Genomic DNA, 24,256 nt, shown 5'->3' with positions numbered 1-24,256 from the left:
TGGGAGTCGCTGAACTAGATAATATGAACACTACCTACTACGAACTCGTTAAAATGAAAATAGAATCTTTACTGAAGCAACTGCAACGCTTCTGTACGATTAAATTACCATAATGTTATTTATTTATCTTTCACTATCTAAAAAAATAATGTTGCTGCAATTAAATAACCAACAAATTAGTTGATATAATCAATCACTTTAAAACTATCATACAAAGAATAAAATGGTTTAAAATATTATTACATTTAAGGAAATTAACATAATGTCATTCATTTATTTTACAGTATCAAAATAATCAAGTTGCTACAATCAAACACTAAATGGACACACATGTACTAAATAGAATTAACAGAGCTGATGATAAAAACAATGGAGGAAATGAAAGATTAATCAAACTAAAACAAAAAGAGGAAGGTTATTTGAGCAAGCCAGAATCATAGCAAACAAATTGAGATGGACTTATGCTCATTAATTGTACTCAAATTTTTTAATACAATAGGAATTAAAATTTTACTACAGTAATTTAATTTGTGATAAAAAGGCATTATTTGCATCATAATTTTAAGTATGGTGAGAAATTACTTATATTTATGAAAATAATCATTTTAAGAAATCTTAAAATGTTACGTTAGTCACCACGGAATGATACTAAAGCATAAAAAATTCTATCTTTATTTATGTAACTTCTGTGATAAAAAGGTTTTGAAACTAATTTTGTCTGCTGAGAACATAAAATATGTTTTACCTGATTTTAAAAACTTACTCCCTTTTTTTAGTATCAACTCTCACACAATTAAACAAAACTTTATATTCAATAGAAGGTCATAAGTAATTAATGAGCTTAGCTCCTGATAAAATGCATTATTTCTATAGAATGATAAATTACTATGTAAATAAAATTATTTTTATACAATAGTTTGTTCCCATTACAGCAAGAATAATGACGCAATCTGAGGATATCGTCGTGGACGAGGAAGCAGTAATTAATGAAGTAAGTAAAACTTAAGATACCCTTGTAAAATTTTTAAAAATAAATACATGAGTGAGTTGTTTATACAACCAGTTGATGTGATACGCAAATTATCTACTGTTCCCTGGTTACAACATTCACTTAGCAAAATTACATTCACTTAGCTATTATATTTTCAGCAATCAGTCTTAAATATCACTATAAAATAAAACTTTATTTTAAAATTTATATATCAATTTAGATCTTTATAAGAAATTTAATTTCCCACACAGCTCTTATAGTTGTGATAAATGAAGTAAATTGTCAATGCGATTTTCTAGCTCATTTACATTAGTGTAATGTTAGCAAGCTTATAGCAATGTTAATACGCGTGAATTTTTACCACAACAATCAAAATTTACTAGAAGAATACCATTAATACAAATAAAAAAAATCCCTTTAGATATACTAGAAAACAAGTTTAATCGTTATATATGCGAGAATATTAAGAGTTGGTTTATTCTTAAAAATAACGCGGATAAATTACCGTACTGTATAATAATGACATTTCTAATAAAAAAATTAATTATGAATACGAAAAAATTCGATATTTCACCATTCATTTGTTTATTTTACCGATATTCTGGCACTGGTTTACCAGAAATTCTGGTTTTCAAAACTATGTGATAGTTCTTAGTATTCTTTAAAGAAAAAATACAAAACTCAAAAGTAAATTTAACAGAATAAATGGTTTTATAAAATTAATCCAATCCAATTTATGTATTAATCTGAATAATGGTTTCCACATTTTACCACATTTACCTAAATTTATCACATTAAACCGAACTTTATCAAGTTTTCCAAAGTTTATCACATGTTATGAAACCATATTTTATTGATAATTATACCAAAATCATTAGCAAATCGTGTCGGTAAAAAGTATCGAGCTCTTTAATGTTCCCATAGAGACCGTACTCTGGTAGTTTTGAGCCGAATTTTTTTGTCTGTGATAGAATAAAAAAAAAGTTAATTATTACAAGTTGAAAAGCATTTTTAAAAACACTACATGCTATTGTTTATTGTTGCAAAGATAATTATGATTTCAAAAATTAAGAGTTTATAATTTTATTTAAAAAATACTCACTTAATTGTATTTTTACAAATACTCAGTCGGTTCATTTTGGAATAAAACAAATTTTTTAAAATGTTGTCTAATGGTTTAAAATTTCAACGATATTTTTTCAAAGGAATTTTTTGAGATAAAGCTTCAAATATTTAGGGAAAAAAACCTGCATTTATCATTCTGAAAATTGATGGCTCACCTATAAGAAAAATTTACATTCTTCGGATTATTTCTTAGAATGAACTCGCGTATGGTGATCAAGGCAGAATCAAAATAACGTTGGATTAATCTCTAGTGCTGCCATCTATTTAACTAGATAAGAACTAATATTGCCATCGTGGGGAAATTCTTCGTTGGATAGATCGTAAAGCAATGGCTCCCAGTCATCAAGCCAAGGAGGACTTTAAAAATAATTACCAGTATTTTCAGAATGAAACTGAATATTTTAAGAGATAAATGTTTGACTTAAGCAAAGTATTTTATGAAAAATAAAAATATGATTTTCAACAATAAACTTTTAGGTCAATCTTAAATATTCTTTACATTTAAGGAAAAATATCTTAAGAACATATTTTTGGAAATGCTTTTTCCTTTCAGAATAATTTTCTGTTAAATTTGCATGTGAATGAATTTTGATGTAAGACAAAAGTGCTTCGTTTCTCCCTTCAATGATTACATTCGTCTTTTAAGAGACATCTAATCAAGGAATCCAAGTACCACTGCACGCCACTAGAGTGATGGTTTTGTCATTAATTACTCCAGCGGGATATAAATAAAATAAAGTTATATGAAAAATCCTCTTAAGTCTAGCCTTGAATCTAAATTATCTATAGAATTTAGAATTATGCAACCAACCAACTCTGAAAAACTCTCTGTAGAAATTCCCTCATCCCTGTATTTTACAAAAACACTGAAAACAAATTTTAAATCAAATTATGTGAATGCCACCTTTATTTTACGTTTTGTAGAATTGCTATTTTATAATTATCTTTAAGATTTGATTGTGAGTTTCATTACAGCAGATTAGTAGTTTACACTGAACAATTTTTTTTTTCTCTTTTGTTTATTATACATTAATGTACAGTTTTTTTTATGAAAATTTATTTGTCTATTTTTTTTCTCGAAATGTATATATATATATATATATATATATAAATATATTTGAAGTTTGAAAACGTAAGATATAACAGGTAGTAGCGTGTTCCGACAAACGTCTAAGGGAGTTATCACAAGATCAAAATCATATATATATACTCATAAATTATTTCAGTTCCTTAGTCTTCATAAATTAAATGTGAATTAGAAAGATTATTTTCTTATTCATCTTAAACTTAAATATGAAAACAGTAACTTTTGTTTTTGCAGCTTAGAAAAAGGATGAAAAATGAACTTCCTCCTAACATATACGATGACACATTAATGTTACACAATTTCTTAACAGGTAGGTGTAGTTTTTTAATTCCAATTTTCATTTTCTACTTCTCTTAAGAAACAATTTTCATAATCAATTGAAAAAATTCGAGGAAAATATGACGAAGCAGGATAAGTGAATTACAACTGATTTGAATTTTCCCATTAATTTGTTATTACATTATTAGTTATTATCCCATTAATTAGTTATTCCCATTAATTAGTTATACAATTTTTAACGGTTCCTTTAAAAATTGCCGTATAATTATTCAGTGTGAAGAAAGAATATTTTTTGTCATTTTTTTCTTTTAGTATTGTGGTGATAATATTGTTGTATTTTGATTTTTTAGCTCGGAACTTTAACTTGGATCAAGCAGAGGCAATGTTAAGGAAAGTAAGTAATGTATAAATATCATTTACAATTCTAATGTTAGAGGAAAGTTGCATAAATCGTACCTCTCTCAAATCGTTCCAAATAAGATTTCTACTGAAGTCCTGAGTCCAACCGAGAGTCTGATCCGAGTCCACCGGGTCTGAAGAATATTTATCCGACCCCACCTAAGCAAGAGGAATTTTTATCCGACCCCACCTGACTAAGAATAACTTTTATCCGACCCCACCCGAGAACGACGAATTTTTATCTGACCCCATCCAATTCCAAGATTTACGTCGGACAAAGGTCAAATTTTGTGGTCTTGCCACTCGGTCTTTGCTATCTAATATTTAAACAAGAAAATTAGCCACTAAACACATTCCCCCCCCCTTTTGTTTATTATTGCATGAGATTTTATAACAGATCTTAGATACTTCCTCTCTACAAGCTACAGTTTTTTTTCTTCTTTTTAATGACAATTTTAGTCTATTTTTTTTTCGAAATGCACAAGTTTACCAAGCATTTTTTTTTTAATTTCTGACCTGTAAAACAAAAATGGAAGAGAAAAATCTAAAATTGAAAGTGAACGAGAAAAGTTGAAAAGAAATTGTCAACAACAGCAGACATTCAAGTTATTTTACCAACTGTTAAGTTTCAATCAGAAGACATTGTAAATCGTTAAGTTTAAGAATTTAATTTTTTCAACACTTATAAATAAAAGAAAAAAGCATGGCTTTAATCGAAACATTGTGTAACAATTGAACGCTGTTAGTTAGCCCCACTAACTCGATTTGCATTTCGTTCACGTCGGCCCAACTGCGCACGATGTCCCAATCCATGTATAATACCGACTGAAACTTCTAATATCACTGAAAATAAAATTGAAACAAAAATCTTGAACTAAATAATTGGTATTAGTATTAGTTTCAGAAAGCAAAAAAACCAAACAGAAGTAGTATATCACTGTAATTTTTATACCTTTTAAATTAAACTTTTTTTTTTTAACATAATGGTTTAAACAAAGGTTGGTTTAAATGTAGTTTAAAAAGTTCGTGAAAATTTCATCATGAGTACAAGCCCTTATCATCTCCAATGTTTATTAAGGAAATAAAAATTTAGCTTTATATAACAAAGCTATTCAGAAATGGGTTAACCCTTTGATGCAGATAGGATACCGGTATCCCTTTATATACTTTTTATGACAGTCTTAAAGTTACTTAAAAAAATGTGCTAGATTATCGAAATTATATTTGTGCAAAAATATAAAATCTAAAGAAAAATTTGTATGAATTTTTTTGTCATACATATTCAAAAATTTAGCAATGATTTTGTAAATTAGAGAAATTTCAATGATGAATAACTGTTTCTCTCTCATTTAAATAACTGCAAATAAGTGCAAATTTGGAAAATTATTGTTTGGAAGTGAGCCGTGTTTGGATGATTTTTCCTTTAACGCAGTAAAAGGCACCGGTGTTTCATACTGTATTTCATAACAATGCATTATTAAAATGCTAAATAAAATATTTTTTACTTATTTCGTTCTTATTTAAAACAAAAATAAAAAAAAGTAGTATAAGAAGGTGTTTAATAAAAATTATGCTTCAAAGGGCTAAAATAAAATAAATTTCGCCACCACTTGAAATCTTTGGACTACTCGACACCAGATCCTTTATTTTCATCTTAAATTATTTATTTATTTAAAATAAAAATTGAATTTACACTCGGAGAAGTAAATTATAAGCTTTATGATTCCAAGAGTTATTATTATAATTATTTATTATTACACTGGGGAACAACTACCCATGTCTTAAATTTCAAATTTTCAATATTTTTTTCATTTTTTGAAAGTCACTTTATAGTAAATATTTCACCTATATATAATTTTTAAAGCTTGCTTGATTGTGATATCTTAATCATGATGTAAATTAATAAAATTATATACTAATAATTTAATGATAACTAAAATATAGTTGTAATAAAACTATATTTTAGTTATAATTATGTTACGGTTTTGAGATTTTGTAAAGATAATGAATTTATTAATATTTTCAATAATTAAATTTCAGCATCTTCAATTTAGAAAAGAACTGCAACTAGATCACATAGTGAAGGACTACAAACCTCCAGAAGTAAGAATCGATTATTCAATCATTGTATTTTACCATCTAGTATGCATGTGATACCGAATATGCATACATTGAATATCGATACTCTAATACTCAATTTGTTCAGAAATTATACCACCTTATTTTAGAATCCAAATCCATTAAAAAGACAGAAATATATACATATTGTGATTCACGCAAATTAAAATCCATGCGGAAAAAAATCATAATCGAATTCTACAGAAACCACTGGTTAACAAAACAGTTTAATTGCCAAATAAAACTTGATGGTATTTTCAAGATATTTATGTTTTCATAAATCTGCCAATTGTATAAAATAATTTCATAATGTTAAAATTCAATATACTTGGGTTATGCTCAAATTCATGTTAATACTCTGTGTTGTGCGTATGTTTGACTAACAAACTAACTTTAATTTAAGAAATATTGTATATGTTCACCCTAAATTCATGGCTAAATCTAATTAAATTGTATTAAATTAATGCAGCTTAATTACATTTACTGATTCTTAAGTGTATCATATATCACTGTTATTATAAATTTTAGTGTTACTGAAAACAACCATACTTTGTGCCAAGTAGTATAAAAGAACATTCTAAATGCTTCAGTACACCAAGAACTATCCTTGATTTCGGTATAAGTGGGACACTTTTCTAAATAATTCACTACACAGGGAACTATCCTTGATTTCGGTATAGTGGAATACTTTTCTAAACGTTTCATTACACCAGAAACTACCCTTGATTTCGGTATGGTGGAACACTTTTCTAAACGTTTCATTACACCAGAAACTATCCTTGATTTCGGTATGGTGGAACGCTTTTCTAAACGTTTCATTAGACCAGGAACTATCCTTGATTTCGGTATAGTGGAACACTTTTCTGAATGTTTCAATTCACCAGGAGCCATCCTTGATTTCGTTTTAGTGGAACGCTTTGTGAAATACAACTTGAGTGTAAAACAGTTGCCACCATCTTTGGTGTTCAGATACATGAAATGTTTTTGCAGTGCACTAATCATTTGAGTAATTGTATATTTTTATGAAATAATAACGTATTTAAGGGATGGCTAAATTTTAGTTTGTTATAGCCAAACTACATTGTAAAAAAGTTTCGTATATCTTAACACCAAAAACGAAGGTAACTACTTTACCCCAAAGTGGTGTTCCAATACACCAAGAATGTTCTATTACACTGCTTGGCGTAAAGTAGCCAACACCATTTTTCGCATTCAGTAGCACTAAAATTTATAACTGTAGTAAAGTGAAATACAAATATGAGTCACTTAATATACCATTACGATACAATATAAAGTAAAAATCATTAATTTGGAATGATATATACACTAATTCTCAAAAGGAAATTAGTTGTAAGTTAAATATATGAGTAGCACAGAGATAACATAAAAGCGAACTAAAATATGACTTAACAGACCAAAAGTTGATAGAAATTATGCAAGTTAATCACTTAATACAGTTAACAAACAATTAAAAAATAAAATATAATTGTCCTTATAACATGATTCGAAAACATGCATACCTATTTTAAAACCGAACGACCAATCTTTCAATTAAAACTCAACAAATCACTCTAACCTGGTTGGTAGGACTTTTGGCCCATGTCCAAGAGGTTGCAAGTTCAATTTCCACTGGCCAAAGGCTCCTAGTGAACAAAATGGTGACTGGCGCACGCTAAATCTGTCGAGGTCATAAGTCCGCCAAACTCCCATAACAAATCGATACCTCAGGGATGGATGGTGCTTCAATGTGTTCACTTCGTAAAACGGGGCTGTGACGTATGTGTGTGGCAGAAATAGAATTCTTGGCTATAGATTTCGCCACTGGAAAAAGAAGAAGCACATCCCTCTGCCTTAAAATAGGTTTTTCAGTATTGACATGCGGCATAAGACAACAACTCGCTGAATCAGTCTCGCCGAATGATTCCTTATTACAAATACTAATTTCTGGTGCTTTTAAGTGTTTAGATTTAAATTACATCCATTAAATCGCAAATGAAAATTCGATTTGGTGTTAACCCGGAATAAAAAGCTCCTTCAAGCAACTTTTTAAGTTGTTCAACATCATATTTGGGAGATATACTGCACCACAGTTTTTACAGTGTAAAAATTTGCACAAGAGTTTAAAGAATATTGTATTTCCAAACTACCGGTTGCCATCATAGATATCAATATTATATTCTTTTTAAAAAAAGCTTCATGTTTTCGTTAGCATAGATTAACCTCGTAAATGCAAAGTTGCAGAAAAGCAGTTTGCAAATTACTTTCCTAAGTAGTTTTTGCGAATGTATCATGAATATTATGATGTACTCTGAACATTTATTATAATTTCTATTTCAGGTTGTGGTAAAATACATGCCTCAATCACATCTAGGCATTGACAAAGAAGGTCATCTTATTCGTTACTTACCTTTAGGGAATGTTGACGGCAGAGGTAAATAAATTCTTCTAATAAATAAATTAAATAAATTCTTGGTAAATAAATTAAAAAATCATACCATAATCAGAAACCTCTTAAATCAAAGCTCAGAATTCGAAGTACTTAAAAGGGATCTCAACAAAAAATTTTCACTTCATTTTAACTTTTTTTTATTTGCATTATTTGATAGAGAAATAAATAAATTGTCATCTAATAACTTTTCTTCAGAATTATAAAAACATTTTTAAAGATATATTTAATTCTATTACCACCGTTGTACACTAACATCATGCCAGTTGTACAAAATATCCTAAAACTTGCAAAGACATAATAACAATGTTTTCTAAAATATTATAGATATTTTTTTTAATAAAGTTTGTATCATTATCTCTGAGAATTCAATATTAATATAGTATTATTTTTAATTATACTTATAATATATATTTTTCTTATATTTATTAGTAATTCATTATAATTTAAATCACAACCAACGTAATAACATTTACGTGCTCAACGAAAAAAAATTATGCATATATATATATATATATATATATATATATATATATATATATATATATATATATATATATATATATATATATATATATATATATATATCGATTAAAGAAAGATGAATGAATTTTTGAATGATTTTATTTGACTGTTGTTTGTTTGATTTTAAATATTCTCTTTTTTCTTCTAGGACTCTTTAGGAGTGCCAATGCGCACGATGTTCTTAAGTTCTGTATGCAGGTGATACAAGGAGATGTTGAAGAAATGAAACGAATATCGACAAAGGTAAGTTTATTAATTGACATTACCAGTACTAACCATAATATTGTTGTTAAATTGTATTATACAAATTTGTTGCAATTTTGTTAAGGTTAAAAGTTGAATCTTATTTCCACCTAAAATTAACCATGGATTTTTTAAGTTTTTCTTAATATCAAATGAGCAACTCAAAAAATTTTAGAACATAAAACGTGTAAAAACGCCTGTAACAGCACCGTAAAAAACTTCGGCTCAAATTACGGTAAAATGTACAGTCACTCAAGATGCCGGTACTTTTTAACGGAACATGTAGAGGAACTAAAATCTGATGTACAGTAATATTTACAGAAATAATTAAAGAAATATCATTGAATGACTCTAAATAAGTAAGTACTACTTTAAAAATTACAGTATATTACTTACGGTAAAAATAGATTTTACGGATGATACTCCCAAAGTGCCTGTACTTATGTATGCTCCGTAATGTGATCCGGAATTTTCTACAATGTATGCTTACATTTGAGTTTCTTCGATCATACCTCTTTGTTTGCTATACCTATTTGTTGTTTATCACATTTTCGTAATTTTTTTTTCTGTAGACTTCTTTCCTCGCTCAAATATTAATTTGCGACTCCTTTACGAGTATATTTTCCTTTATTGACCCGAATTCTAACTATATAGATTAAGGGTTGTCTTCACGGAACGCTCTGCTTAGTAAATGGTATCAGTTATCTCATTCTCAAAGACTTCGTTTGGGAAGCGTTTGTACTTCAAAGCGGTGAATTATTCAGAAAAAGAAAATATTCAAGTCGGAGTGTTCGAATCTGATCATCATCATCTTAAGTCATTTAAGAGTTTTGTAAAAAATATCCTTATGTACCTGTTACTATTAGTTCAATGTCTCATGACACTATAATAAGTAGCTATCAAGAAAATATCGGGGAGGGTATACTTTCGATTTCAAACGATTAAAACAAGTTTTGATGTTCACTGTCTAAAATCACAATAAAAATAGCAATTAATTGCTTAAAAGGTGGTATTTCTTATCTGAGCAAGAAAAAATTGTATTTCGACCATTTATTGCTGCACATAAAGTCTCCCTTCCGAAATCTGGAAAAATGAACACGCATTGCGCTGAGAATAAAAGTTAGGCCAAAACTACCAGAATCTAAAGAGATTTATCGCATTTCTATCGTACGGGAACTCCAAAAAAACTCGGTAATTTTTACCGAAGGCTGTTAGTTAATGATTTAGGTAAAATTGACAATAAAATATTATTTTATAATATGTGATAAAAAAAAAATATGTGACATAACTGAGGTAAAAATTTGTAATTTTCGTCGTGACTCCTATAAACATGGCATAAAAGCATTCGGAAAAATTCATTTTTCAGTTATGTATTTTTTACTATAGGCGCAACAGTCAAAACTAAAATTTTTAAAACTGGAACAACCTATAAACCGTTACCATATGAACGAAAAAATAACAAATAAATGGTTTGAATGTTGGGAAAATTGATTTTATTGTCCAAAATTATGATTTTTAGCGAGAAATAAAAATACCGTACAGAATGGTAATTACACCAGAAATTATTTTTCTTCGTGCGATATTAGCGAAAGAAAACAAATTTTCGAACATTTATTGCGAACTCTGTTTCTGGTCATTTCTTGACAGCTCTTGATTTTATATATATTGTCATGAGACAGTGAAGAATTTATACCTGATGCAAATATTTTAAATACATGATATCTTTGAATGATAGCGAGAACGCTGAAAAAGTTATTTACCCGGAGTAAACAAGTTTGGAAAAGGTTTCCATTATAAACGTCTCCATTATAACGGTCAATTTCCAAAAATATCCGTTGAATTAACAAAAAAAAGGTTACGATAAACGCATTCAAAAATGCAAAAAATTTTTAGTGGTACAAAAAATTCGACTTTTTAGGAAAACTCCAAATCTGCATTAAAAAAATAGATATTCATTTCAAAGTTAATTTCCAACCAATCTCCAGGGGATGGTGGCGGAATATCGAGTTTGGTATCATTGCATAGCTTTTAAAAAAATATTGAATGTGTGTGTTTTCACTTTTTTGATCCACTGTATAATTCTCGAGGCATTTGACCCTTTCCAAACTTTTTTTAATACCTTGTATGCTTATTAACATGTGACAAAACTAGACAGTGAAAAATTGCTCGTTTTTATAGTAATATCGGTAGTAAACTGTATAACTGTATATTGATATATTTTGCTTTGGCTATATTAATACAATATTATATATATATATATATATATATATATATATATATATATATATATATATATATATATATATATATATATATATATATATATATATATATATATATATATATATATATATATATATATATATATATATAGATATATATATATATATATATATAGATATATATATATATATATATATATATATATATATATATATATATAGATATATATATATATATATATATATATATATATATATATATATATATATATATATATATATATATATTCAACTTTTTGATCAGTATTGTTTATTTTATTTTTTCTTATTCATTAGACAGGAAAAGTTGTATCAAAATGTGTTTATATCTATAACCTGGAGCACATGACGCTAGCCAAAGCAACTCATAAAAAATGTAAGTTGAAAATTACTTCACGAATGATTTACTTAAATATGTTGTATTGTATTTATGACTGATGGATTATACAGGGTAGTCCCAAATTCATGCTACAAACTTTAAGAGTAGATACAGAATACTGCAACAATCATTTACTGCATAGTATGGGTGCAAGTGACGCGGTGAGGCGAAAACAGGGGATATAAAATAAAGGATGAATGGAGTTGTCAGTTGGTTGCGTTGCCGGTAGAGGGCAGCAGATGTCTAGCCTTCGTTCAACATGATGCGTCTCAGCAGGGGAAAGAGCCATTTACTTAAATATGTATTGTATTTATGACTGATGGAATTGTTATACAGGGTGGTCCCGAATTCATGGTACAAACTTTAAGAGTAGATACAGGATACTGTAACAATCATTTACTTTATAGTATGGGTGCAGGTGACGCGGTGAGGCGAAAACAGGGGATATAAAATAAAAGATGAACGGAGTTGTCAGTTGGTTGCAGCAGATGTCTAGCCTTCGTTCAACCTGATGCGTCTCAGTAGGGGAAAGAACCATTCGCAATTGTGCTGACGTCAACAATGAGAGATTTTACTCATGCCGAAGAAGCAGGCATGCATTACATGTACGGCCGTGCAGACGGAAACGGCAGTGCAGTGCTACGAATGTATAACGTGCAGTTTCCTGAACGACGAATGCCGGATCACAGAAATTTTCAGCTGTTACATCGTCAACTTCGTGAAACAGAATCGTTCCACGTCACAAAACATGAAACTTGTCGACGAAGAGCTGTGCACAGTACAAGTCTGAAGGAAAGCATCTCGAACGTTGTGGCTGATAGACCCGAGTCAAGTACAAGAGCTGTTGCTCATCACGTAGGCGTGAATCATTAGACCATTTGTATAATGTTAATCAAAAATCGCTTACACTCCTTCCCATATCAGCGAGTAGAAGCTTTGAATCCGACATTGTCCACCTGAACTTTTGCCACTGTGTGGTACAGCAATATGCGCTCCTGCTGGGCTCCATAGCTCATGTGCTATTTACAGATGAGGCGAAGTTTACACAGTGCAGTGTCTTTAATGCACACAATTCCCTTGTGTGGACAACCGAGAATCCACATGCAACGCGACCACATGCGTATCAACAACGATTCTGTGTGAATGTGTGGGCTGGTATTGTCAACAACTTTTTTATTGGCCCATACTTACTACCAACGCGACTGAATGGCAAATGTTATCATATTTTTCTGGAACAAGTGTTACCAGAAGTACTGCAGGATGTTCCTATCGCCATTCATAACCGCATGTGGTTTCAGCATGATGGGGGGCCTGCACACTTCAGCACCGATGTGCGCACACATTTGTGGAGCATATCGGTGCCACATTCGTGGCGCGATGGAATGGGCATGGTGGACCAATCCCTTGGACACCCCAATCTCTCAATTTATAGAGCCTTGATTTCCTTTTATGGGGACATCTGAAGAATCTTGTTTTTGCGACTTCACTTGACTCAGATAAGGATCTCGTTGCTCGAATATCCGAAGTTGCTGCACGTGTGCGTGAAGTACCTGGCATCTTTGAACGTGTAAGCCCAGGGCTAAAGAGAACAGAAGGGCTAGTTCACTCCGCTCTTAGAGCTGTAGCTACGATTTCCCTCCTCATGACGTTACTGTGTCCACAGATCTCGGAGATCGCAAGCAAAGATATTATGATAACTTTGCATCTTTCTCTTTGTAAAAATAAGTTAGACTTTTTCTGGTTATTAGCTTTCAAACTTTACGTAATCAACACATTATTTCCGTTCATAAACATAGTTCAAAAAAATTTTCTTGGCCATTATATTAAAAAAAATACCATTTTAAACTTATAAAAATGTTTTACTAGTTGTCGAAAATGACACTATAAATACTTTATTTTAAAAAGTTCAGTTTTAACTTTAATTATTAAGAAAAATGAAGTCATATATCAACACTTTTTTTATCTACATATTCTTTTATAACAATAAGTTAAGTTAAATTTAAAATCCCTGATCTTAAAATATGCCGTTAATAGCAATTTGTTCATACTTAATCAGTAGGAAACATCAACCTTAAACGCTAATTACTGAAACAAAATAATAATTTAGGTTCATAATGACATTAGAAATTTTGCAATTGCTTATAGATATTTAAATTTACGATGATATAATTCATAGATATTTGAGAGAACATAATTTAAAAAAAAAATCATAAATATTCGGAGTAACTATATTAAAAAATATGTTATGAAATTATTAGAATTCCAACTATATACTATATATTTTATTTATAATTTTTATTTACATTTTAATTTTCTTTGACTTTATCCATTTTTTAATTTTTTTCTTTTTGAAGTAACGAGAAGGTTTCTATTTCGATAATGAATTTTTATAAAAGTTCTTAACGACAGAATAAACGTATTGCTGTTTTATATTAACTGTGTCATTTCGAAATCCATTCTTTGCATAGTTGTTCATTTACTTTAGGGAACACGCGGAAAATTATATTTTTTCCTTTTGTTTTTCTATCAAAATTTTTTCAAGTTGCAATAGCGCAAACTGGCATTTCGATAATAGTTTTAAATTCTTGTAAATTCACTGCAAAAACTGAGGAAAGTCATTATAGAAAATAACAAATGTCTTCGAATATCTCGCAAAAAGAAATGCTCCAATATTAGTTAGAGCTAGTAAGCCCGGACGCTCCGTTCTTGAAGTAAAAGTGCGAACTTTGAGCCAAATTGACGTCAATAGAGAAAATCGGAGGATTGGCGCGGCGAGAGCTACTTCAAAGGAGTGAACCAGCCCTTCTATTCTCTTTAGCCCTGGTGTTAGCCCTGGTTAGCCCCAATTACTCCATCGCGCTGTCAAACTAGTATCGCCACTGGAGAATAACGCAATCTTGAACAGTTATTGTAAGCATTACACTTGTCAACGACACTTTCAATAAACACTTTGTCTTTCCTTTCGTCCCTTATTTCTTATGATTGCAACCCCACCCCATCACTTGCGCCCATACATTCCTGTACAATAAATGATTGTTACAATGTCCTGTACCTACCCTTAATAATTTTTGTTCGTGGATACATTCAAATATTGTATATATTTGCTTAAAAGGATCAATCACTATATGATCACTGTTAAACGGTGAAAAGAATTCTGGTAAAATTACCGTACTGTCTGGTAATGACATTTCTGGGAAGAAAAAGCATAATTCTGCTAATAAAAGCGAAAATATATACAATATTTAAACCATTCATTTGGTATTTTTTCCTTTCATATGGTAAAAGATTACCAGGAACTCTGTTTTTTTTAATTTATAGTCTTTGTTTTGGTTATTTGGATTTATAGTTCTTGTTGGATTTTATGCTATACTCAAAGGGATCATAAAGTTACTAAATTTTAACACATTTACCAAATTTTATAACATATTATAAAATCATATTTTATTATTAATTTTACCAAAATCATTACCAAAGCACTGCGGTAAAAATTACAGAGCTTTTGAGTGTTCCTTCATAATCATAAGCACGGTGAATTGTTTCATATTTTGGTAATTCAGACATTACTTTTTTTTCTCAGTATAGGTATAGCTATACAGTTAAAAAGTGTATTTGAATTGAATTGTGATACAATAAAATCACATTAAGTGCTTCACATAAAAGGATATTGGTGCAAAGTAGAAATTTATTATTTCCAAGCCGGACTTTCGAGTAAATAGAATGGTTTTTTTTAAATTTTAAGTTACAAACAAGTTTTTGTTGTCTAATATTATAAACAGCAAACTTTTTATTTTATAATTTAATTATTAAAAGTGATTTAACACTGAGAAAAAAGTATAGTCAAGACTATCCGAATATAATAAAATTTTTAAAAAAATTAATAATAATATATGGTTTTATAAATTGTGATAAATTTGATAAATATGGTTAAAATAGCCTTCTTAAACCATGGCTTAAAAACTATTTATTCAGTTAAGTTTATTTTTAATTTTGTATTTTTACTAAATGTGGGGTAATAAGGACTATAATTTTGTAAACCAGAATTTCGGTTTTATTAACCAGAATTTAGTTTGTTTAGCGAGAAATGTCATTACTATACAGTTTGGTAATTTTCCCAGAATCTTTTTTTCCATGTACGTAATAGAAATAGATCAGGTGAATAAACTAGGTGAATAACTTCAGGTGATAGAATCAGGTGAATAAACTAATAAAGACATTTTTAATTGTTGATGCTTTGAACAATCTATTAGGGTGATGTCTTGTTGGTGTCTAAAATGTGTAAGCAATACATGAAATATATAATATGGGAAAGTTGCTAAATTTTAATGTTTTCTTAAAAATAAAAATAAAATAAATATTCATATTTTTTTTTGGAAAAAGGTACAAACCCTCATTTAAGGGTAAGGGTGTTATCCTTCATTTCTGAATTTAAAATATATACCTGGTGTTGTTTAGAGAAAAAAGTATGAACCAAAAGTATTTAAAAAGATAAAAACATTCATATTGTTGGATAAAAAAAAATATTAACTATTTAACAGGATTTTATATTTCATTGTTGACGTCTAAAAAAAACATGCATATTTTGGGAGAAAAAATCTAAACCATGTAATAGAGAAAAGAATGTTGTATTTTAATGTTTTTTTTTTCTTTTTGATAAACATTCATTTTTTTAAAGTAAAAATATATGAGCACTTATTTAAAAAAATTATTGCCCTTTATTAATGATGTTCTACGAATTTCCAAATTAAATATAGGCAGAACCATTTGAGCCCTGATATATCTATATGTGGCAATAGTTTACAATCAGGGACCCCTCTCCTTTTGGATTTTCAAATAAACGAATATATATGTAAATAAACTAAGAACTACTATCATAAAGGTAAACAAAAGCTGCAGTAACCTGAAGATGACGTCATTTAAAGCAAAGACCGCTAAGTATATCATAGTAACCAGAAATGGGATTTCAGCAAAACTGAACGAAAATTATCTCCAAACTAAGGAGACGCCAATTTTATATTGAATCCTATATTTCAAGGTTCTAGTATAGAATCGAGTAGGGTCTAGTGTTGATTTATTAACCACTTGCACTGGAAAGACATGCCACGCACGTCATAATGCTTTTGTCACAAAATCGCCGACGACGTGGTATTTACGTTATCATGGAATTGTTACAGAAACAAAAACGACATGCGTGGCACGTCAGGTGGAATTTTTGTCATAGTACAGATCATCAGTGCACTGCATAGCGAACAGTTATAAATATTTATCCCACATTCTAAAATGGAAAGCAAAAGTGACGACATCATTTCGACAAATAGAAAAAGAAAACACGATGGTAGTGATAGTGACTTTGATGAAATAATTTTTCCATTCCGAAACCGACGAAGAATTTTTTCTGATGACGAGAAAGAATACATAAATGAAGATTGTGAAATTGAAGATAGTGGCAAAGCAACTATTGCAGGCTGTGTGTATTCCCGATTATAGAAAACGCGGAATGATGTCTGTTAGAAGCACACCCGATCGTTTTGAGGCAAAGCAATGGGAACATTTCCCGAGAAAAATTCCACCCACAAATGCCAAAAAGAATCCACAGCGAAGGTGTAGAGTGTGTACCAAACACAAAAGGCGAAGTGAAACTGTATGGGAATGTAAGAAATGCCTTGTACCATTGCATGTCCCAGACTGTTTTGAAAGATATCACACGTTGCATGATAATTAATAAATAAATAAATTTAGTATTCATATTTGTATAATTTTATAATCAACCGGTGTCCCATCTTCCATTCAAATAACTATAAAAAGTTCTAGGTTAACAATTAATTAGTTTAGAAAGGTTAAATCTTTTTCCGATTTCTCTGAGGCATCGCACAACGCCTCCCAGCGAGTTATACTGAATCATTCTGGTACATGCGTCAGTGATTTTCTTTTGCCAGCGCAAGTGGTTAAGAAGCATTAAAAATTGAAAAGTAAAATTTAAAAACAAATTGGAGAAATCGAAATACTTGTTTATGCTTCAAACATACTCTACATCATAACGTAAATTTCCTTGACTATAAAATACGTAAACGCTTGCATGATTACGTAACTTTTGTGATAAAATCTAATATAATGTAAATAAGTAAGAATCATTTGATGATTCACTCAAGGAATAATTTTTTTTTATGCAGGAAAATGAATACGTAACAGAAGAAACAAATCAAATAAGAATCAAAACATTGTCCTTAAGAATAAGCTAAAATACGGCCAAGAGAAAAAAGAGATGTAATCTACTTAATTTATTGTCGAAAATTATTGGGACTTATGTATTTACGTAATCTTTTACCCTTAATTTATAAACACTGAAATGGATTTTTGTTTTTCTTGGTTTCTCTTTCTTTATTTTGAGTTGGAAGTTTCGAAAATTTATTGATATAATTTCTTTCTCATACAACAGCTGAAACTTTTTACTACAGCTTACAAAGTAAGGAAATTTCGCAATGAGGAGATTGAGTCAAATTCATACGGAAAATGAAATTTCAAAAATGACCTAAAATTTAAACATTGAGAAACAACAGAAAAGACTTTAAAACATCATTTATAGAAAAAATAATAAAACAGTCTTAATAGTTAGTCTTATAATTTATTTAAAAATGATGAATATGAATTTTGAATTATTTTATATCTAACCCATGAGGAAGTACAGACAATGAAGAAGTGATAAAATATGCATAACAGTAATATCAGATTATCATTTAAAAGAAAATAAAACAAAAGATAAACATATAGCTTGCTCTACTTTTGATTTAATTATAATTTAATTTAATTTAATGGTTGAAGGTTTTAATAATCTTTATAAAGGGAGTAGTTAGTCGCACTCGGACGAATAAGGTCTTAGTGATTTGGGCTGAAATTTTTTAGAAAATTTAGGACACTAGACGTTATTTTTATTACGAATTCATTTTATGTAATTCATGAGAAATAATTGTACTTTTGCATTTTTATAATGCAGAAAATATTGAGCTGATTTTGTTAAAACTTTAGATTGTTCCCTCGAAAATGCTAACTTCAAAAAAAAAAAATTAGAAATTTAAACGCATAACAATTTTCACTTTTTTCGATTATTATTTAAAAAAATTTTACAAAAAATATTAATTATTACTAAAAAAAAAGATTGGTGAAAATTTGATAAACATCTTGAGATAGACATAAATGTCTTGAGACATGTAAAATATTGTTTGATTTGAATAAATGGTTTTCTAGAGATATAGCAGAAAATGCATGATACTTAAAATATATTATGGAGATATAACATTCAACTGCTTTTTTCAGCTTTTTTTTTAATTAAAAAAAGTGCAGTTTTTTATTTAATTAATGTATATTGATGAACAAATTATTTTAAACTAAGAAAATTAATTTATACTGACCCTATAGGGTGATTCCAATTTATCTGTAGTAAAAGAGCGTGAATTTGCATTTAAAGAGCTTCGAAACTCGTTTTATGTAGAATACTTTTGCATTCAACCAATCATAATATTGCCCCTCTTTTCAACCTTTCTTATTTCTTTATTGTTTCTTCCTTATTTTTTTCTTTATTACTTCGCTATTTATTCATAACCGTCATTGAACAGTCGACCCAATTTTGGGCTTACGACTACTAATGTTGAACTTCGTAACCTTGTAATTTTGAACTCAATCCGGAAGACAAAGGAACTCCTGTATTAAGTATTCGGGGAAATTTACCTTCGTGAAGGACTTTTTGATGGAGCTAACGCGCATTTGCGTTACATGGAGAGGAAAACCACCCATGGTTAGCGAAAAATGGTACTAATGTCGTTAACAAGATTTGACGACTATATGCCTTCGATAATATATCACTTATTAGTCATAGTATTTATCATAAGAGCTTTATAATTTATCAAAGCATAAATTTTCATTGTGTTTGTAAAAGTTAATAAAGGTTTGCCTCATACCATTAAGAGTTCAATATAGCATGATGGTTTTCAATAAATAATTTAACATTATTCAATGCATTTTGTTTTTAAATTCATACCAACTATGCAAAATAAAGATGAGTTTTTGAGCAAGATAAATCGATGTCCATATTGTCTATTCAATGACATTGGATATTCTCATCTTATCAAAATGACATCAAATTATAAATGAGGTATTGTTTTTTGTGATTTCCTTGTTTTTCTTCTATGCAAATATTTCCTATTCTCACATGTATTATTTTTCCTATTAGAAATATCATTTAAAAAATAGATTTAGAATTTATGAGAAGTAAATTAATTTGGAGATTAAAAACGCACATTCCACAATTTTATTGCGCAGTTTTGATCTGCGTTGTTTCCCGGTACTTTTATTTTAAACTATCCGAAGGTATTGTTTGGACAATTTAAAATAAAATTACCGGGATTACGTGTAATTCTTCTTTATCAGTGTAATCAAGGTAAACTCTAAGAATTAGGAATGCAAATATTTAAAATTATATACAGTGTTTAACTTAATAGAATTAGATTTTATTTTATTTTATAACCGTCGTTGAACAGTCGACCCAAATTTGAGTTTACGACTACTAATTTTTGACTCGGTAGCCTTGTAATTTTAAACCCAATACAGAAGACAAGGGAACTCCTGGATCAAGTATTGGGAGAAATTTACCTTCGTGGAGGATTTTTGGAGGGAACTGACCAGCATTTGCTTTCCATGGAGAGGAAGACCACGAGAACCTTCCACGGCTAGCCAGATGACAAGAGTACTCTAACCCATAATCCGCCTACCACTGAAAACTTTCACATCAGCAAACCGGATGCGGAATTCGTAAAAGCCAGCTGTCGCTGGGATACGAACCCGGTTCACCTCGTTGGAAGGCGGAAGCTCTATCCCCTGATCCATCACAGCTCAATAGAATTAGATTGCCATCGAACATTTGTAAAGGCAAAACTCAACAACAAATATATGAAGTGATGGGAATTATGACAATAGCTCTTTAATTTTTAGATTGCACATTTTTCCAATAACAGATAGGGAGCTCTGGGGAATAAAGGGACAAAGCATTTGTCTCCCAATGAAGTGACACTTGTTCGATCCCACCAATGGCTGGGATTCGCACCAACCATAGTGCTGACGTAAAATATCCTCAGTGGTAAGCGGATCATGGGTTAGAGTCCCTTTGCTGTTGAGCTAACCATGGGAGTTTTCGAGGTTTTCTTACAGAGTTGAGCATTGGTAGTCGTAAACTCAAAATTGGGTCCGCTGTTCAACAACGGTCATAAAATAAAATAAGAGATAGGGGGGAAATGTTTACCAATAGGACATCAAATAATTTTCTTTAGAACTTTATAATATGTCGTAATAAAAATAACATCTACCTATGAGGTGACTTTTAATTTTTGCAAAACTTTAGAATAGACAAGTATATGGAAACGAAAATTCTATAAATTCTAACAGTTCTACTACAGATGCAAATAAAAATTAAATTATTTAATAAAAGCTAAGTGAATATTTCTATTTATTTACACAATTAAAAAGATATACTATAAAATCTTCTAACTAGCTGAATATTAGAATAGTTAAGGGAAAGTTGCAAGTTGCTTTTAAAAATTAAATTTGGGCCCAAAATAGAAAACTAAGTTTGCTTTCTCCCATAACGTGAGACGTAGCTGCCATCTTGAATTTATTGAGAAGATCAGAAAGAGGCCACACTTAAACTAAATTGTCTAATTTTTTCCCATATTCTGAATTGTTTCTCGTGTTCTGTGCCACTAGTCTCATCAGAATCAGGGTAAAACATACATAGGAAAAAAACATAACAATACTTCACTTGTCTAAATCGTAATGTTTAACCTTTTCGTGCCGATTGTCACGTATACGGACCAACATGAAACACTCTCACTTCAGAAAGAAAATACTTGTGCAAAGTATGTGAATAAAAAACAAAGGTATTTTATCTACTTTTCTGCACTTTATTGTAGAACATGTTCATAATTTGGAAATTTCATGGATTTATACAGAACAGTAAGAATATCCGACCCTGGGTACGTCCCCGTGAAAGAGACTCAAAGGCAGCTATTAAGCAAGCGTTAGCAATTTCCGTCAAAAAAGAGTTAAAATTCCTCCGTACCATAGGCTTACTTCAAGGGAGAAGCCAAAGTCAAAATTTTATTTTTGGTTCCATCTAAACATTTTGCTGGTCCATATTGGTTTCAGTGCGATTGGTGCTGGATCAAAATCATTTGATGGTCGCCATCATTAAACATTTTCCATTACGCACTCATGAGTTTTGATAAGCCAACTAACTTCCATCACTAATACTATGATGGTTACCCATCGAGAAAAATTTGATTCTCATGGATCAGCAATCCATAATGATTCGTGATGGTCCATGATGGTTTCAACTATACATTTCCGGAATTCTTGTATATTCTTTGGAATATACCATCAAAACAATTTGTTTTTTGTTTTTTTTATGTTGGATCATCATAAATTATTCCGAATTCCTACATTGGGATGATGGCGGTTCATGAACAGTCCAACATTTACTTTAAATTACATTTATATTACATCATTATCTATACATATATCTATACATATATATATATATATATGTATATATATCTATACATATATATATATATATATATATATATATATATATATATATATATATATATATATATATATATATATATATATATATATATATATATATATATATATATATATATATATATATATATATATATAATATTAATATTACATTTAAGATACTATGATAGATATTCGCAATGGCCCATAATGGTACGACAATGTATTTCCATGATGGTTTAATAATAATTATTGTTGGTTCAGCAGGAATATACCATCAAAACTTATTCGATTATTAAGTTCATAAAAAGATTTAAATAGGTTTAAATTATCATTTTTCTGATTTCCTAGGGGAGAAGATTTACTTTTTGTTTAGTTACTAGTTTGGGAAAGCAAATTATGATTTAATTAACACGAATAATACAGTGAAAACGCGATAACTCGAATCTGATAGGACTGACGAAAAACTTCGACATATCGGAAGTTCGACTTACCGTTAGTTTTGGACTTTCAAAATATTGTCGGATTATTCAATTAATGCTTATTAATTACAAACTTTCTAAATGCTTACAATATTTAGGATCATTTTTCGGACAAGCCATTTACGATAAGACTGTTTGAAGCCCTTTATGATACCCTGGTCCATCGGCTGCAACTTTGCTGTTGTGTTTGGCGGGAGAAACTGCAAGTTTGCTGCTTTCAAAATAGGTAGATCACTATGCGCTGCGCATTTATCCATAAAGAGTATCACTTTTCTTTTTTAGCGAAGAATTTCCGATCCAAACGTAGTCTTGAAATAAAACTGATGTCATCCAAAACTTTTTGTTAGACTTGTAATCCAAAGGATACGTTTTTACATTCCTGAAGCGTCGGAAATTTTCCGATAACAAGTAAGGGAAATTTCTCTGTCTCAGACGCATTTCCTTCAACTAGGACAATCAAACGCTTCTTGCTCATTTTACCCCCTCAGCAGTTTTAATCCTTAAACATAGTCTTATTTGGAAGACATTTAAAAAATAAACCCATTTCATCAATATTGAAAACATCATTTTAACTGTATCCTTGAAGTAAATTTGGTAGCGTTTCATTTGATCACTGTTTACATACTTCAAGAGGGACAGCTTTAGCTTCTCCATGAAGAATGCGAAAGACATTGTGCGTGTTTTGCAAAGGAAGGGGCAAGATATCAGCTCCTGGGTTTTTTTTTCTTTCTTTAAAAGATCCAAAAAAATCGAGTTAAAGAGAGTAAAATTCGAGTAATCGAGAATAATTAGCATGAAAATGAAGATAAAAGAGCCGGGACCTCATAAAGAAATCGAGTTATAGTAATATTCGAGTTATCGTACTTCAAGTTATAGCGAATTGACTGCAATTTGTATTTTAGTTGCATCAACTTCTGCAACTATAGAGCGGTATATGAATTTAGGGTATTCAAATCAATTGTAACAAATTAATTTAAGGTCGGTAAAAAAATATCAAAAAATCATTAATCACGTTTTTGTCTTTCCTTTCAGCTATTGAATATTACTTGCAAGGTCTATCCATATTTCAAGATAATTTCCCTGAGATCTTAAAATCAGTATACATAGTAAATGGTAAGTTTCTTTTGTGTTTAATGTTATTTTTTGTTTATATAAATGATATTTTTGTTTGTATTAATGTTTAAGTTCTATTTGTGTTTAATGTTATTTTTTAGTTTAATTCTGCTTTAAATCTTTTCTCCCATATAAAGGGGATCAATTTAGCTTATTTTACGATTTGCAACTTATCTGCACACAGAAACGGGTTTTGCAATTATTTTTATACATGTCATTCCAATTTCTCAGAAACAATTCGA

The 24,256-nt window shown here is 29.8% G+C and overlaps 1 protein-coding gene across 8 annotated transcripts in view; it reads left to right on the top strand.

Annotated features, from left to right (window-relative positions):
- Window positions 1–24,256, top strand: part of LOC107438705 (SEC14-like protein 2) — an 82,119-nt gene that overhangs the window by 51,156 nt on the left and 6,707 nt on the right. For 6 of the 8 annotated variants that reach the window (XM_087168198.1, XM_043049352.3, XM_043049351.3 and 3 more), the window contains exons 2-9: window positions 933–991; window positions 3,438–3,513; window positions 3,833–3,876; window positions 5,922–5,984; window positions 8,337–8,430; window positions 9,119–9,213; window positions 11,772–11,850; window positions 23,934–24,014. In XM_087168198.1, coding sequence (XP_087024324.1) covers window positions 941–991; window positions 3,438–3,513; window positions 3,833–3,876; window positions 5,922–5,984; window positions 8,337–8,430; window positions 9,119–9,213; window positions 11,772–11,850; window positions 23,934–24,014 — 583 coding nt within the window. In that variant the 5' untranslated portion in view covers window positions 933–940. The remainder of the gene's footprint in view (window positions 1–932; window positions 992–3,437; window positions 3,514–3,832; window positions 3,877–5,921; window positions 5,985–8,336; window positions 8,431–9,118; window positions 9,214–11,771; window positions 11,851–23,933; window positions 24,015–24,256) is intronic. The other 2 variants (XM_087168200.1, XM_071183205.2) reach the window with 1 other exon arrangement.

This window comes from Parasteatoda tepidariorum, chromosome 7, assembly GCF_982258835.1.
Source record: "Parasteatoda tepidariorum strain Cologne lab strain chromosome 7, Ptep-v5.0, whole genome shotgun sequence".
NCBI classification, from domain to species: domain Eukaryota; kingdom Metazoa; phylum Arthropoda; class Arachnida; order Araneae; family Theridiidae; genus Parasteatoda; species Parasteatoda tepidariorum.
This window is presented reverse-complemented; position numbering and strand designations above follow the sequence as displayed.